Source organism: Amphiura filiformis, chromosome 3 (assembly GCF_039555335.1).
Source record: "Amphiura filiformis chromosome 3, Afil_fr2py, whole genome shotgun sequence".
Lineage (NCBI taxonomy): Eukaryota > Metazoa > Echinodermata > Ophiuroidea > Amphilepidida > Amphiuridae > Amphiura > Amphiura filiformis.
The window spans coordinates 76,945,648-76,961,877 of NC_092630.1; the positions used below are offsets into that span (position 1 = coordinate 76,945,648).

The 16,230-nt window shown below is 34.6% G+C and overlaps 1 protein-coding gene across 1 annotated transcript in view; it reads right to left on the reverse strand.

The window, feature by feature from the left end:
- The window catches only part of LOC140149166 (sodium- and chloride-dependent GABA transporter 2-like), a 65,932-nt gene extending 50,309 nt beyond the window's left edge, over positions 1 to 15,623 (reverse strand). Inside the window, exons 1-2 of the mRNA XM_072171363.1 lie at positions 14,947 to 15,623; positions 7,610 to 7,741 (exon numbers count right to left, since the gene is read on the reverse strand). Coding sequence (XP_072027464.1) covers positions 7,610 to 7,741; positions 14,947 to 15,136 — 322 coding nt within the window. The 5' untranslated portion in view covers positions 15,137 to 15,623. The remainder of the gene's footprint in view (positions 1 to 7,609; positions 7,742 to 14,946) is intronic.
- Positions 15,624 to 16,230: the final 607 nt, after the last annotated feature.

A 16,230-nucleotide genomic window follows, 5' to 3' on the forward strand; every position in this document is an offset into this window, starting at 1 on the left:
AAAATAATTTCCAAATTGGGGATGACACTCCTCAAAAGACCTGGGTCAATATTCATAGTTGTGGGTCCTTTTCATATCTTGAACTGACAAGAAAGTATGACCCCCTGAGTGGTGTCAAATCAAAGAGAAAAAGTACAGATTATGGCCGTGTGTTTTGAACTCGCCACCCTTAGCGTTACATCACAAATATTATGAATTTTTACACCAATCAAGTTTCAAATTAGAATATCTACACAACTATCAACCCTAAACTAGCAAAAGTATACATTTTTGAAAAGCTGAAGGCATAAGCAATTCAAATATACACATTTCAACTCATTGTACAGGGTGACCTTGAAGTTATACAGGGTGGAATAAAAAAATTCCAAATAAAAAATGGGTCACTTAATGCATTGCTTATTACTAACTTGCAGTTATAAACTGAAAGTAAACAACATTGATTTGGTTAGAGGTTAGGGGGATCCTACTGACTGGGGAAGAAAAAAAAATCACAGCTGTTTGGTAATCTCAGAATACAGGGTGTCCCAAAATATGATCAAATTTTTTTACAATTCAACATATTTTGAACTGAAACATTTTACCCCTAACCCATACAGAAAAAGTAAGTCCATATTTAGATTCCTCATCAAATTTCCTCTCAGAAAATGTATACTTTGACTATGATAGGATAAGTAATTAAATATTTACAGCAACTTTTAGATTTTGAAGACATCCGCATTGCTTACTACAGTGTTTAATATGAAAAAGGGTAGTTTTGTACGTAAAAGTTTGCATTTTATAAACTAAACCAATCATAAAGAGTTCAAAATGATTAAAAACAATTAGCATAATTAATAACCTTTCACAAGAGCTCTTAACCATGCCTGTAGCCCATATGGATGAAAAGATATGATCAGTTGATTCAACGTGCACACACAAAATCTATATTTCTCATAGACTTTGTACATACCACCACCGCCACAACAACCACCTCGGCCATTCTGAACCTTTTGTTTTTAAAGCAGAGATATAACAATTTGAACGAGTCTCGATTTGGAAAAGCGTAACAAAACCACCATTTTTGGGTGGCGAGTTCAAAACGCGTGGCCTTATATAATTAAAATAATTTCCCCAGCAGGGGTGAAACTCCTTATAAGAATATAATATTCATATTTTGGGTCCTTTTCACATATCCCATGAAGGTATGAACCCCCAAGTGACAATAGTATACCGGTACCACAATATACTGCCAAAGCAATGGTTCAGCTTTGGTGCTGTAACCGCTCTCGTTATACTGCAATCATTAAAACATGATTGGAACTCACTGCCGAATAGAAATCAAGAACATTAATGATTTTAAATTGTTCAAACAGTTTTTAGCTGATCAAGAGTTTGAGCTGGTCTCACATAACTGCTTTTGCATTTATTTTGTTCAATGTTATCTCTTGCTTGTATTAAAAGGACCCCAATGGAAATAACCTTTTCCAAAGGCTTTTTGGGCTATACTTGGTACTTGTGTCAATTTGTAATTTCGTTAACTGATACTTCATGTTCTGTAATTATGATTTTGTTATAGGAACTGTAGCATAGTTTCTATGTGATTCTTATAGTACTTACCAAATCAAATCAAATCATATCAAATCAATTAATGTGAAAAGGTTAAAGCCATATTATAACATTTGCTGAGGAGGACGCCCTCACTGATTTTTTTAAAATTAATTTTTTTACACGATTATATTGTACCGTACTTTATTAAACCAATATACCCTGAAAAAAATCAAAACTCTAGGTGCTGTAGTTTTGTCAAAATCCGAGATTTTGAATAAAACGCCGGAATCAGCGTTTTATTATTACGATGGAATTATTAGTCGAACGCATACACGATGTTCATAACACACAGTGCATTACCACGGCATGCTTGTGACGGTGATCTACACAACAAAGGGCCGTACCATAACATGACCGAAGGAGTGGTACGTATTGGTGACATGGGCGCTGGTAGTAAATTCCAATTTTCTTTGCTCTGCCGTAGTTGTTCGGTTCAAAAATAAAGGGGGATATATCTGACAGTAAAAACTAACATTTTATGGCCAAGAAATGTTAATCTATTTTGTATGAAAATGTTATAATATGGCTTTAACAGCCCAAATCACAATTTTTGCTGGTTGCAACTATATTGTTACTAAAAGTTGGTGACTCCAGTATTTGGGCCTGTATCGGTTTGCCCCAGGGTTGTTTTGATCTTTCTTTTCTTTTGCATTTTCTGGCCCTATTTTGGGGAATAAACCACAGAACAAACAATGTGTGCTTTCATGTGGGATAAGTGTAACATGCAGGGGGTGCTGCAAGTACTGCTCTGGTCTGTGCTGTGCTTTCAACTACCCCTTGCTCTATTATCTAGATCACGTCCAATATGACCTTCAAGTTCAAAAGCTTCCATACTTTTTACAGCACTGTAGTATGGTCACCTGCTTTTTTGTTGATTTAGTTTTGCAAGCCTTTCCAACATGTACAAGTGCCTGTGTATACTAGTACATCCGCTTTGCCGATTCAACCTTTGTTTTTTCATGCATTTTTTTATATGCCTTTTAGGTTAGTTAATACCGTACTTAATTAATATTAATAACTTAGAGAGCAAGCCTTGAAATAAGCAGGCGCGGGGAGCAAATTTGCTCTCGTAAAGCCACCAATTGCTCCTGGTCCTTGTAAAATTCACATGAACCAGGAGCAATTTTCTAAAATAAATTGCTCCTGGTTACAGTTTTGCACTTGATGCAGTCATGCTGGTATGCTGTATTGTATCTGCAGAAAAGAATTTAAAATATTTGAAAATTGCTCCTGTTTCTTCAGAAATTGCTCCTGGTTCTTGTAAAATCCCAGTGAACCAGGAGCAATGTTCGAAACAAATTGCTCCTGGTTCCAGTCTGCTTATTTCAAGGCTTGTTAGAGAGTTCCTGCTGTTTATCAACGAGTAGATTATCAGAGATATGATGCCAAGCAATGCCATTCAATAAGTCATAGTAATTCTTATGTGGCCGGCAATTAACATAAAACAAATAATTGTTTGTGAGTTCATGGGTTTTTGGAGGCTTCTTCTATCTCAATAATTAATAAGTCAATCATAACTGATATCAAATTGATAATGTGAATGTCCATTTAGGACACTTTAATAAAAAAGAAAATGTGATGTTGCATCTGACTCTCTACTCAGGCATGAGAAAATTCAGGCTTTTGCCTGTTTTGTCAGGCAGTTTTGTTGTCCAACTTTATGCGTTTTTATTTTTTTGTCTGTCACACACTTTTTCAGGCAGTTTTCAAAAAAGCCATTCTCATGCCTAATTAGAGAATCAGAGGCAACATCACATTTTCTTAACAATTAAAGTGTCCCAAATGGACATCTATTCTCATGCTTAATTAGAGAGTCGGAAGCAACATCACATTTTCTTAACAATTATAAGTGTCCAAAATGGACATTGATTACTGTTGCCCTTCATTTTTTTGTACATTATCAATTTGTTTGAAAGTGCTTCTCATTATACGCAGTAAACTGCAAAAAATATGGACCAACTCACAGGAGCAGCCGACAACAAGAATCAAATAATTAAGTTTTAGATACAACCTTTGTTATGAATAGATTTTCTGCCAAAATAATAAATCAATAGAGGGGCCAGAGAAGTTATAAGCAGGACCACTTTTAAATATTACAAATTGGCCAATATTGTGCCTGGCGGCACTATCTGAGCTATATCAGTACACTGCAGCAAATCTCATTAGAGCAAACCAGGCTTGAACCAGTGTAATTGGCGATCAAATACCATTGATCCAAATTGAAAGTGATGCTGACAAATTTCTTTCCAAAATCCACATAAAACAACAACAGATGAGCCTAGAGTACAAATTTTCTGCTCCAGGCTTTGTTTTTTTCCTATATGTGCGTCTTTCCTGTTGATCGTTTCTAACATCCATTTGCCAGTGATGATGATGGTTATCAAATATGAACTCTTGTCTAGCTTTATTAACTCTACTAGGGTAAATGTATGCCTTGAGCTTATCAAGTGCTCATCAATTTTTCGCAACCCCTTTTGCTACGGTAGGCCCTACTGTTTTTCTTGTCCCCTGCACATCATAACAAAAGTATACTAAAATTATACTTTGTGGAAAGGTAGTTTTTGGCAGGAAAAGGTCATACAGGGGTCAAAATTGCTTCAATCTTTTTTTAAACTATACCAAATTGTTCCTCTAGTTATAAGGATTCAGAAAAAGTATAGTTTGTCATATTTGTGATGTGTTATCAAGTTATGGCTCAAAATATGCTAAGGTGTCATATTATAGCCATATATTTTGACATCTTTTTTTAAAAATAATAATTATAGAAATAGAATATTTGCTAGTTTAGTGGCAAGTTTAGGTAGTAAAGACATAGCATACACAATTTAAGTAAAATCCTTTCACTCTAAATAATAAAAATAGTAAAAAATAGCTGTAAAAATGCCTAAAAATGCCTATTTTTACACTTTTATTTGTAACATGCCAAGAGACGCCTTTTTTCAACAGCTTTTAATTTTTTTTATGGATCCTTATAGAAATTCATGTGACCTGTTTCCCAAAATGGTGCAGTAAACCAATCAAAAAAAAACAGAAAGAGGCATTATGAATTATAAGTTAACAGATCAAAAAAGGATTTAAAAGTTTGCCTTTATGTATGTTACTATTGTCTGTCAAACTTTTGATTGATTTTGAAGTCCCTCAGTTTTTTATAAACAAAGACTTGAAGCATAAACTAAAGGGTAAATCTATTGTAAATAACTTCATTTCTCCATATTATAATCAATTTGTAAGTGGCTGCCATCTTTTTTGAACATATAACAATTTTAAATTTTTTCTTGAAATGTGTGTCAAATAGTAACATACGCAAGACGGTGCTGTAATTCCTGCTAAACTAGGGTGATACAGCTAATTATGCTACATGACATAGCATTTAGCTCCACCTAGCTTTGTGGCACTATCACTTTGTGAGGAGAAGCTTTTTTGTTTTTTCAATCCATTGTTAAGTGTTGTCTGTCAAACATTTGTTCGCAAGTAACATACGCGAGATTTGTATGTGTCTGTCAAAAGTAACATACGCAATACGTTTAAAAAAATTAAAAATCACTTGATGTTCACATTATGATGATAGTTTAGAGTAAAAGTGTTTTAAAACATGTGATTTATAAACTGCATGTGATCTTTATTCAATTTCCCATCTTGAACTACTGTTTTTGCCAAATTATTATTCTGTATGTTACATTTGACAGACATCTTGCGTATGTTATGGCTTGACAGACACATATTTTATTTATAACAATTTATCCTCCTTATTGTAATATTTGGACACATTTTTTTCCACAATCAGTTGCTGTAGGTCCTACACCTAAATAACCACAAAATACCTTATGTAATACTTTATAAATTTTTATTTGATGGCAGAAAATCATCAAAATTGTGTCTGTCAAATATAACGTACGCAAGGGCTAGAAAATTAAATTTGTGAAGTAAATGGTCTATAACTTATCTTTCTTTTAGTGTATTATGAGCGATATATGTGCATACTATAATTTAAACCTGGTTGGAGACCAAAAGAAAAGAGCTGGAAAAATAATTGTGTGTTACACTTTTATGACACCTTAGCTTATTTTGAGCCTTATAGGCAAATAGGTCAAAGGTCATATTTTGGGCTACACATGGGTCAACTTTGAAAAAATGCTCCAATCTCCTTAAAAATGGTCTTAATCTGTTCGTCCTTGAAAAACACTCAGATTAAATTAAAAATAGCTTGCCATTTCTTGGATGTTTAGTTACTTAGGTAGGAGAGTTCAAGAGGTCAATGACCATTGAACTCTATTGACCATGACCTATATTTTGATATTACCTACGTAATTAAACATCATAAACAGTGCAAATATTCTGTTTGCAAAACGAGCAATTTGAGACCATTTTGATTACAATCAGACAATTTTTAGTTTTTGACCTTTGACCTTATATTGCTTATAACTCAAGAACCATACATGATCACAGATATGTCAAACTATACTATTTCTGAAACCTTATGACTAGAGGAATAATTTAGTATAGTTTTCAAATGATTGGAGCCATTTTGAAATTTGACCCCAGCCCTATGACCTTTTCCCGCCAAAAACTACCTTTCCACTACTAAAAAAGTAAATTTTAATTTTTAATACTTTTGGTACCGGTATGCTGAGGGGCCATTTCTGAAATGCATAGCAGTGAAAACAATTCTGTTGCAATTAGTGATGTGTCAAAACCCACCTCACTTTGATTGGACTATATAATGTACATATTGTATGTATGTTACTATGTTTTTATAAAAAGATGTTTATCATGCATTTCTGTTAGTTGTACACCCTGTACATGGGGTTAAATAGGAAACTAAACTCAAGGAAGTAATCCTGTTTCCGTATTGAATGTGGATTTGTTTCCTTGGATTTTCAATATTCAGAGCTGTGATGGAAAATTGCAAAATGGTAATTTTAAGGTATCCAGATTCACAGAATCAATTACTTTATGAAGAATCTATAAATACATGGTGGCACAATAATTATGTATAAAATAGCCAAGTCAATCAACTTGGAAGTGGTGTCACACAGATGCTGTCGATCCATGCAATGCCATGCTTGCAATGAATCCCACTCACTTTCAATGATTGACAATTTATTTATCTAAGGTGATAATGATTTTGCTCATGTTAGACATTTCATCCAAATGAGAAGAATAAGATGTGAATATGCGAGAGAAAAGAACAGCCTTGACTGATATGGGGGATTTTATTTTTATTTTTTTTGTAATAACTAATATATGCATGTTTATACAGTTTCAAAAAGGAAAGGATGCAAGTAATCCAACTACATGTAGCATAACAGATTCCTGCAAAAATGACCAGTTTTTGAGAAAATCTGAAAATTAAATTTTACTAAAGTATGCAGACTATAGAACAGTGGTTTTCCATTAAGATGTTTCTTGTTATTTCCCCAGTTCCTGTACCATATCTTATCAGATGCATGTTATAAATTATTTACAAAATTATGTATGGTAATTTTTCCAGTGTCAGCGTGTGGTTGTCCAATGCACTCACCTCTGTGGGGCTCGTGCATTAGGTGCATTAACATCTCAGCGCAGATCCATTATTTTATCAAATTTCTCAAGGACCCAGTAGATGCAAAACATAGATTCTAAATGGTTTAGGGATGCACCATTAGATTCTCAGGGGGGTAGGAAGTTGGGGTCGGGGAAAGTTTTTTTTTTTTTTGTGAAGTTTAAAAAAAAAATGTGCATGCATTTACACACAGTTAGGTGGGGGAAGTTTTTTTTTTTTTAAGTGTTGGTGGGGAAAGTTTGTTTTTTTGCTCATGTAGTGGGGAAGTTTTTTTTTCTCAAAAACTTCCTGCCCCCCCTGAGAATCTAATGGTGCGTCCCTTACAATATACATTACAACCAAGCATTTAAAGCAACCTCCAAGGACCACAGCGCTTTCAGGGAAAAAAACACATGTAATAATAATATACAAAAAACAATGGCATTCTACAATATAAACAAAACAATTTCCAGACAAAACAAACATTTCATAATTGCTTACCTTGAAAAAGTGGGCAAATCTGCCAACTTTTAATGCATCCACGTGACATAAACTGTCCCAATGCAACCTCCAGGAAAAATAATGGAATACCCGCAAAGAGAAGACACAGCAGATATGGAATCAGGAATGCACCTGTAAGTAAGCAAGAAAGTCATATTGAATAGGCTCTCTAAAACAAGAAAATATAATTATATAAGTGGGTATTTTTTTCTAGTAATTTACACCGTGCTTATAGGCCTATACCCAGACCTTGGAGGGCCTTGTACTTGAATTCAAAAGGACAAAATACTCAAAATACTGTCCAAACATTCATCATACCACACCCCTTACATGGGCGTGTGCAGGATTTGTTACTGCGGGGGGCTGAATGTAAATCTAAGTATATTGCGTCGCGCTTGCGCAACGTACTGGGGGTGTCTGAGGGGGATGTGGCCCCTCAGAAGTGAGAAACTTTTGCAAAATGAAGGACCAATTGAAACCATTTGGTGGACTATTTACAATCGCAAATTTCCAATTTGCGAGTGTTCTGTTTTTGGTCAGTTCTTCTTTCTTTCTTTCTTCTGTCAAACTTTTAACGAGCCATCGTAGCCATATGCTTTAAGGCAATGTGACCATATTTGGTCACAAGGACCATTGGGTGGGGGGACAAATGTTACATGACCAACTCGGGGTCAAAGGTCATCCAAAGGTCATTATGGCCAAAATGTGATTTTCACTAAAAAATGCTTCTTCTTCCACAAATTACATAACACAATGTCGTCACTTGTTTGGTATTATTATTGTGCACAATAATTTGAGTTTGAAAAAGGCGAAAATTGAATTTGAATGCATTTTGAAATCATTAATAGAGTGACATGAATACAAATTAGGCCCTTCGCACTTGATTATTAGTTTCCTGTTAAAGATTTTGAAGAAGGGACGAGGTGACTTTTAATTATTAATTATTAATTATCTTTTATTTTCTTTATTTAGTTTGAACTATTACAAGCAACTATTGACTCATTTTGACTAGAGCGGGCATTTAATTATTTCACAACAATATTTGATTTTATAAATAAGTGAAGGTGGAGTTGTACTCTTTGTTCATTCATCATTATTGTTGATATTATTAAAGTCAGAAAATGGCAAGTAGAAGTAGTTGAAAGTTATTTTAAAGGAGAAAATTAGAAATAAAAATAAAATAATTAATTATTTTGAGATTTTCAATTTTGGACGCGGGCGGTAAACAGGAAACTAATAATCAAGTGCGAAGGGCCTATCAATTTTCATATTAAAAATACAAAACATCTTGAATTTTTTTAAATTTTTTTAGGTCAACCATGAATGATCCTAGCATTTGGGTCACTCCATATGAAATCAAGGAGGCTCCCCACCTGACCCCCTCAGATTTGCTTTATATTTTATTCATATGTTGTACCTGTAAAAAAATAAAAACCTGCAAATTTGAGGTCTGTAGCTCTTACGGATTTTCTGTGGCAGCCATTTAATTAAAGTTGGAGTAGGGAGGTCTAAATTTGGACTAAAAAGTTGCCCTTTAAATAAATTTCATCTTTGAGAGTCTGTGCCTTCTTTATAAAGAGAGAGAGAGGTCTGAAACCTTGTATACACACTAACTGCATGCCCAATTTGTCAAAAAGTAAAAAAAAAAAAATTTCTGTAATTGCGTGTTGTGTCACGGGGTCATTAAATATGCAAGAAAAAATGTAATGTTTTGTAAACTGGCAAGTTTAACCCCCCTGAATTCACATTTGTTGTCAAATTAATTATTTTTTGTTGTCACTGATGCTATATATAGGATAAATACAATGCATATCCAAAAAAATGAGGTCACAACTCATTTACATTTCAAACAGCGCCCTCACGAAGATGAAATTTATTGCAAATTCAACATTTTCGGGGGGCCCAAAGTCGATGTGGTCCACCTTCAAAATTTATAAAACATCACTTTTATATGACTACTAGTCTTAAATTACAACTTTGCTAAGTCCCAGTAATTGTCTAGGTTGACTTCATATAAAACGACAAGCCCAAAGTTGACCATTTTCTTATGATTGCATGTACTGCAAATGTGCCGAATTTGGAAGGCTTAAAAGTCAAATTGGCCACAATATTGAAAATAAATGATTAGATGAGTAGTTATTGGCCCTATTTACTTTTATTTCCATTTTATTTTCAATATACAGATTTTCTACAAAAACATGTATGGTAGCCATTTAAAGTTGGAGTAGGGGGATCTAAATTTGGACCCAAAAGTTGCCCTTTGAATAAATTTCATCTTTGGGAGCCTGTACCTTCCTAATAAAAAGAGAGAGAGGTCTGAAACCTTGTATACACACTAATTGCATGCCCAATTGATCAAAAAGTAAAAAAAAAAAAATTTCTCTAATTATGTTGTGTCACGGGGTCATTAAATATGCAAGAAAAAATGTAATGTTTTGTAAACTGGCAAGTTTAGCCCCTAAATTCACATTTTTGTCAGATTAATTGTTTTTGTTGTCACTAATGCTATATGGTCATTTTCACAGTACTTAAAGGGTGTAACTTTTGATTTTTAGGGTCAAAATTTCAAACCACTTAAATATGTTTTTGTTTACTGTAATCATGCATAGAAGCAACTTAAATTCGAGTAAAATAGTGTTTCAAGGCTTAAACCTTTTGATTTCTGATAAAAAATTTGACATTTCCATAACATTTTGGTTAAAATCTAAGAAAAAATGTATTTTACATAAGCTCAGAAAATTATGACATGAAAGCTGGAATACATGTGAAATCCCATTCCAAAGTAAGTCAACATAAGTTAAATTTTATACCATGTTTTGCTATGTTTGTAATTGCAATTTTGAAAATTTTTAACATCAAGGGTCATTTGCAATGGAAATTTCCCAACCTTAAACATGTTTTTTAAGTTTTAATTAGGTTCTTAAAATAATTTAAATGTCTAACTTCATGTACAAATACTACTTGATGAAAGGAACCTCCCAGCCAAGTTTCACAGAAATTGGAGTTATTTTTTAGTTTTTTTTTTTCAAGTGATTTGTGTTTCGGAGGCTTCAGTTAACAACACAGGTGATCATAAAAGTAAAATATTTGGCTAACTACTACAAGTTGACATGAAAAAATTGGTAAAAAATAACACAATTACCAATTTTCATGCTTTGCTTCTAAGTATTGAATTTCAGTTGTGACAAAAATTAAATTATCACAGCAAGTCATTTTTTTTGTTTCGGAGGCTTCATGTTAACAATGGTTAAACATTGCAGAAGTAGTTTTTTTGTAAACAACACTGTTGGGATCATCTAAGCTGTTATTTTCTTGTGTGTATTGAATCAATGATTCTATTCGGCAGATATTGTAGATTTATAACATGGTAATTTTTTCACCCATTTGTTAAGTATGGTGTTATTTGCATGTGAAGCCTCCGAAACGGGCTTTCTTGGATATCAGTATATTTTTCAAGCATTAACCATAATATCAATTTTTTTTTTAATTTATGACATTCTGCACATATCATGCAACAATTACAATGCAGATATCAATATGGAACATACCAATTTAGATATGCATAGATGATAATTAAGCTTACTGTTGTTTCGGAGGCTTCATTTGTTTCGGAGGCTTCAATTGTTAACGGAAAGTTTGTATTGGGTCCCATTTTCAAACGGTGATATATATCTCCATGATTTAAAAACAAGTGACTTGAGGATCTACTTTGCTACATTTTGATAAATAGATTGGATGAGCTCTTTTATTTACATTTGCCCAAGCTTGCTGAACAGTTTGTTTCGGAGGCTTCAAAAAAGTTAACGGAAAAACGGCTCTTTGAAGTCAAGATTTTATAAAAATTTTAAAAGCTTGCAAATCAACAAATTTTTGTTACCCATTTCAAGTTAAGATATCAACTGTTATGAATCAAGAAGAAGTGAAGAAATAACCAAGAATTATGAACCAAAGCTATACCCACAAAGTTTGTTAACAATTGTTAACGGAAAATGAAGCCTCCGAAACGACAAATATCGAAGTCCGGTTCTCAAAAATACAGGGCTGTTCACAATTAAATCTAATGTGGCAGTGTTTACTGAACATATGACCGTACTTTCAGGATAAGAAAAATTATCCATGAACTAACTGAAGAAAACACAGGGTTTTACAAAATGTTACTGTTTTTACAGTTTTTCAAAATGGCAATATTAGGTACATTTAAGCCTGCTAAAACTGAACGCAGTAACTCCCGAAGATGATTATGCTACCCAAGGTAGCTGCTAACTAGATGACTTATGTGGCCAAAAATCATGGAATTCTGTGGCTTTATTAGAAAACTACGGATCAAAATGTTAAAAATCCAAAGTTACACCCTTTACCGTGAAAATGACCATATATAGGACAAATACTATGCATATCCAAAAAATTGAGGTGACAATTTATTTACATTTCGAACAGCGCCCTCGCGAAAATTAAATTTATTGCAAATTCAACATTTTCAGGGGGCCCACAGTCGATGTGGTCAACCTTCAAAATTTATAAAACATCACTTTTATATGACTACTAGTCTTCAATTACAACTTTGCTGAATCCCAGTAATTTTATAGGTTGACTTCATATAAAAGCGACAAGCCCAAAGTTGACCATTTTCTTATGATTGCATGTACTCCAAATGTGCCGAATTCGGAAGGCTTAGAAGTCAAAATGGCCACAATATTGAAACTAAATGACTAGATGCGTAGTTATTGGCCCTATTTTACTTTTATTTCCACTTTATTTTCAATATTGGGGCCAATTTGACTTTTAAGCCTTCCAAATTCGGCACATTTGCAGTACATGCTATCATAAGAAAATGGTCAACTTTGGGCTTGTCGTTTTATATGAAGTCAACCTATACAATTACTGGGACTTAACAAAGTTGTAATTTAAGACTAGTAGTCATATAAAAGTGATGTTGTATAAAGTTTGAAGGTGGACCACATCGACTTCGGGCCCCCTGAAAATATTGAATTTGCAATAAATTTCATCTTCGTGAGGGCGCTGTTCAAAATGTAAATGAAATGCGAGGTCAATTTTTTGGATATGCATTGTATTTAACCTATTTATAGCATCAGTGACAACAAAAAATAATTAATCTGACAAAAATGTGAGTTTAGGGGGGCTAAACTTGCCAGTTTACAAAACATTACATTTTTTCTTGCATATTTAATGACCCCGTGACACAACGCGCAATTACAGAAATTTTTATTTTTTTACTTTTTGACAAATTGGGCATGCAGTTACTGTGTATACAAGGTTTCAGACCTCTCTCTCTCTCTTTATAAAGAAGGCACAGACTCCCAAAGATGAAATTTATTTAAAGGGCAACTTTTGGGTCCAAATTTAGACCCACCTACTCCAATTTTAAATGACTGCCACAGAAAATCCGTAAGAGCTACAGACCTCACGTTTGCAGGGTTTTAATATTTTTACAGGTACAACCTATGACTAAAATATAAAGCAAATCTGAGGGGGTCAGGTGGGGAGCCTCCTTGATTTCATATGGAGTGACCCATTTAGGTCTAGGTCCTGGGACACTCCAAAGCCGAAAAAATAAATAACTTTAAAAAAAAATTTTTTTTTTAATTTTAATTTCCGAAATTTTTCGATACGGTATTGTATAAATTATAATAGTGTTGAGTGAAGCGAAAAGGGGAATTTGTTTACACACACTGTGTATTAACACAGGGGAGTTGGAAAAATTTGCAAAATGAAGGTCCAATTGAAGCCATTTGGTGCATCATTTTTACACTTTCTTTAAGCATGTTAAGGGGGTACTAGAATTTTTTCGGTTTTGTAGTGTCCCTGGACCTACATGTAGACCTAAATGCTAGGGTCATTCATGGTTGACCTAAAAAAAAATATTAAAAAATCAAGATATTTTGTATTTTTAATATGAAAATTGATAATTTATTTTCATGTCATGAATACTCTATTAAGAAATACTACACCCTGCCCAATTTTGTGCCTTTTTTTTGCATTTTTTCTCAAAATTATAGCGCCAATGGGGACAAGTAAGATATGTATATTATAGGGCAAGGACTACAACTACTGCACTGGGTATTTTATTCCAGTACAGACAACAGTTGTGGAGTTCCAGTCAAAAATGAGGGAAAACCAGTATTTGATCAATAAATCAATAACTACTTGCTTTGAGTTACTGAATTTTCAGTACAGTAATGGTAGTCCTTGCCCCTATATACATATCTTACTTGTCACCAATGTGCTAGAACTTTTGAGAAAAAATGCAAAAATAGGCACAAAATTGGCCAGGGGTGTAGTACCCCCTTAATGATTTCAAAATGCATTGAATATCTTGAATTTTTTTTTTTTTTTTTTTTAGGTCAACCATGAATGACCCTAGCATTTAGGTCTAGGTCCTGGGACACTCCAAAGCCGAAAAAATAAATAACTTAAAAAAAAAAATTAAAAAAATAAAAATTTGGGGGTGGGACTTTACTCGAAGGTGGGACTATACTCGCCAATGTACGGTATTAATTTCTGACATGATCCTGTTCTGGGTCTGAACTGTTTCCATATGAAATCTTGATGGCAAATTGGACAATAGAAGCACATGGTTCTATGTGACAGCTTTTTAATCCCTATTCATGTTAGTGAATCACGCTATTGTGGACCATCCTTCTGATACTTGTGTGTTTGGACAAGCGGAACGGTCTTTTGTCTACCTCTCTGTTTGTAAACAAACCAGGAGGTCAAAATCGTCCTCCTCGCCGAATACGAAAGTCAGCGTAATAGTACGGCACTAAAAACCACCTATCAGTTGAAAAAATTGCTTTAATAATCCATTTGCTAAGAAAAACAGTCGATTATTTTCGATAAAATCTAAATCTCGATATTTCGATTACGGTGTTTTTAAATAATTGAGTACCCGATTAAAAAAAAGTAATTGATTATTTTTGATTAATCTGAATATCGCCTAAGCAAAGTATTCAACGATTTTATGTACACAAATTAAATAATGTATAGTATTTTGAACAGTCCAAAATTTTGTTGATAAATGACTTGTGCAATTTTACATGTTTAGCAACATTTTTGAGGCGATCGCCTGTCGTGATCGCGATGATCGGCATCATCGACCGGCTGTGTTTATACTCCCAACTAGATTTTGAATGCAATTGCAATTAGGTCTCTAGCCTCGAATGTGAAGCTATCGGTGAGCAAATTCGTGGCTAGACTTCTCGAGTAAATCCCTGGCCATGATACCCGGACCCGGTACCTAGCCTAGACTCGCTTGAGTACACCTTTAATTTTTTCTTAAAATACGATTTAAATTATACAGATTTTGAAATCATACTTACCACCTCCATTCTTGTAACAAAGGTAAGGAAAACGCCAAATGTTGCCGAGTCCTACAGCATAACCGATACACGAGATAACAAAGTCCATTCTATTTCCCCATGTTTCCCTTGTTATTCCAGGTGCAAGTTCTTGTCCTGCCTCCTCGGCTTTGGCTTGCTCCTGCTTCGATACCATGCTTCCCTCGCCCATTTTACAATATGTTCTTCGTACTGTGATATCAAATGTTAGAATCGGATCTTTTATAAACGCTAATCCAACATGCAAAACAAAAATTGTGGAAATGTTAAGTCGTGGCTTGATGATGAATAGATACCTGCATGGATTTTCTCTAACAGTGACAAAGTCACATTGGGATTGTGTCCAATACTACACACTACGTACTGAACCGATCATACGAAACGGAGATGGGAAAATGATAAATGGAGCTGCAAATTTATCCGAAAAATAGGCCGAAGTACGCCGCAGTCTCTCTCTCAAATATCGCAAACAACGTAGTCCACTGGGGAGACAAAGTTAGATGTCGAGGACAAAGTCAAGTTCGATCTTAACCCCGAATGAAATGAGCAAAATTCAAGACGCGTTTCCATTTACTGTGCTCCAAATATCAAAACACACGGCTTTTATTTTCTTTTGAAGTCCCCATGTGCACATGTTTATGTAATCTCCTTCACAGTCTGAACTATTGTTTGTAATTGACACTCATCGCTCCTAACAAAACGAAGACTGGGCTAGAGAGTAATGCTTGTAAATTATTTATGATGCAGCTACACACCGCCAAGCGCCAATTGGAGTCACTGATGCACTCGGTGTTTTTACCTTTTCAGCGTGAAACGCCGGATTCTAGGGACCGTTCGCAAACACTTGTTGGGGGGCTGATGCAAAAATGGGGCCCTGAAAAGTGTTGACCCTCCTAAGGGGGGGGGGGGGGTGCTGCAAAAAAAATGACCACAAATTTTCCTGGGAAAATCGAGTTTATACCGGTATGCCCCGAAAAACTTTTGCGATGAAATTTTTTTGCATCAGGCTCAGGCCCCCCTAACAAGTGTCTGTGAACGGTCCCTAATTGTGTTCGTGAAGAATAACATTTTCCTGTCCCCATTTTGTGGAGATTCCATGATTTTGGACCCCCTGAAATTCAGATTTCCCCATCAAACAAAAATTGCTAGGCCTATTCCCTCAGCTCGACGCTCAGCATGCCAAAAATTGTCACCCCCCCAGTCTGTAGGCCTACCCCGGCCCCTTTCCGAACTTTAATGGTAGGGGGTCTATTTATAATTATAGGC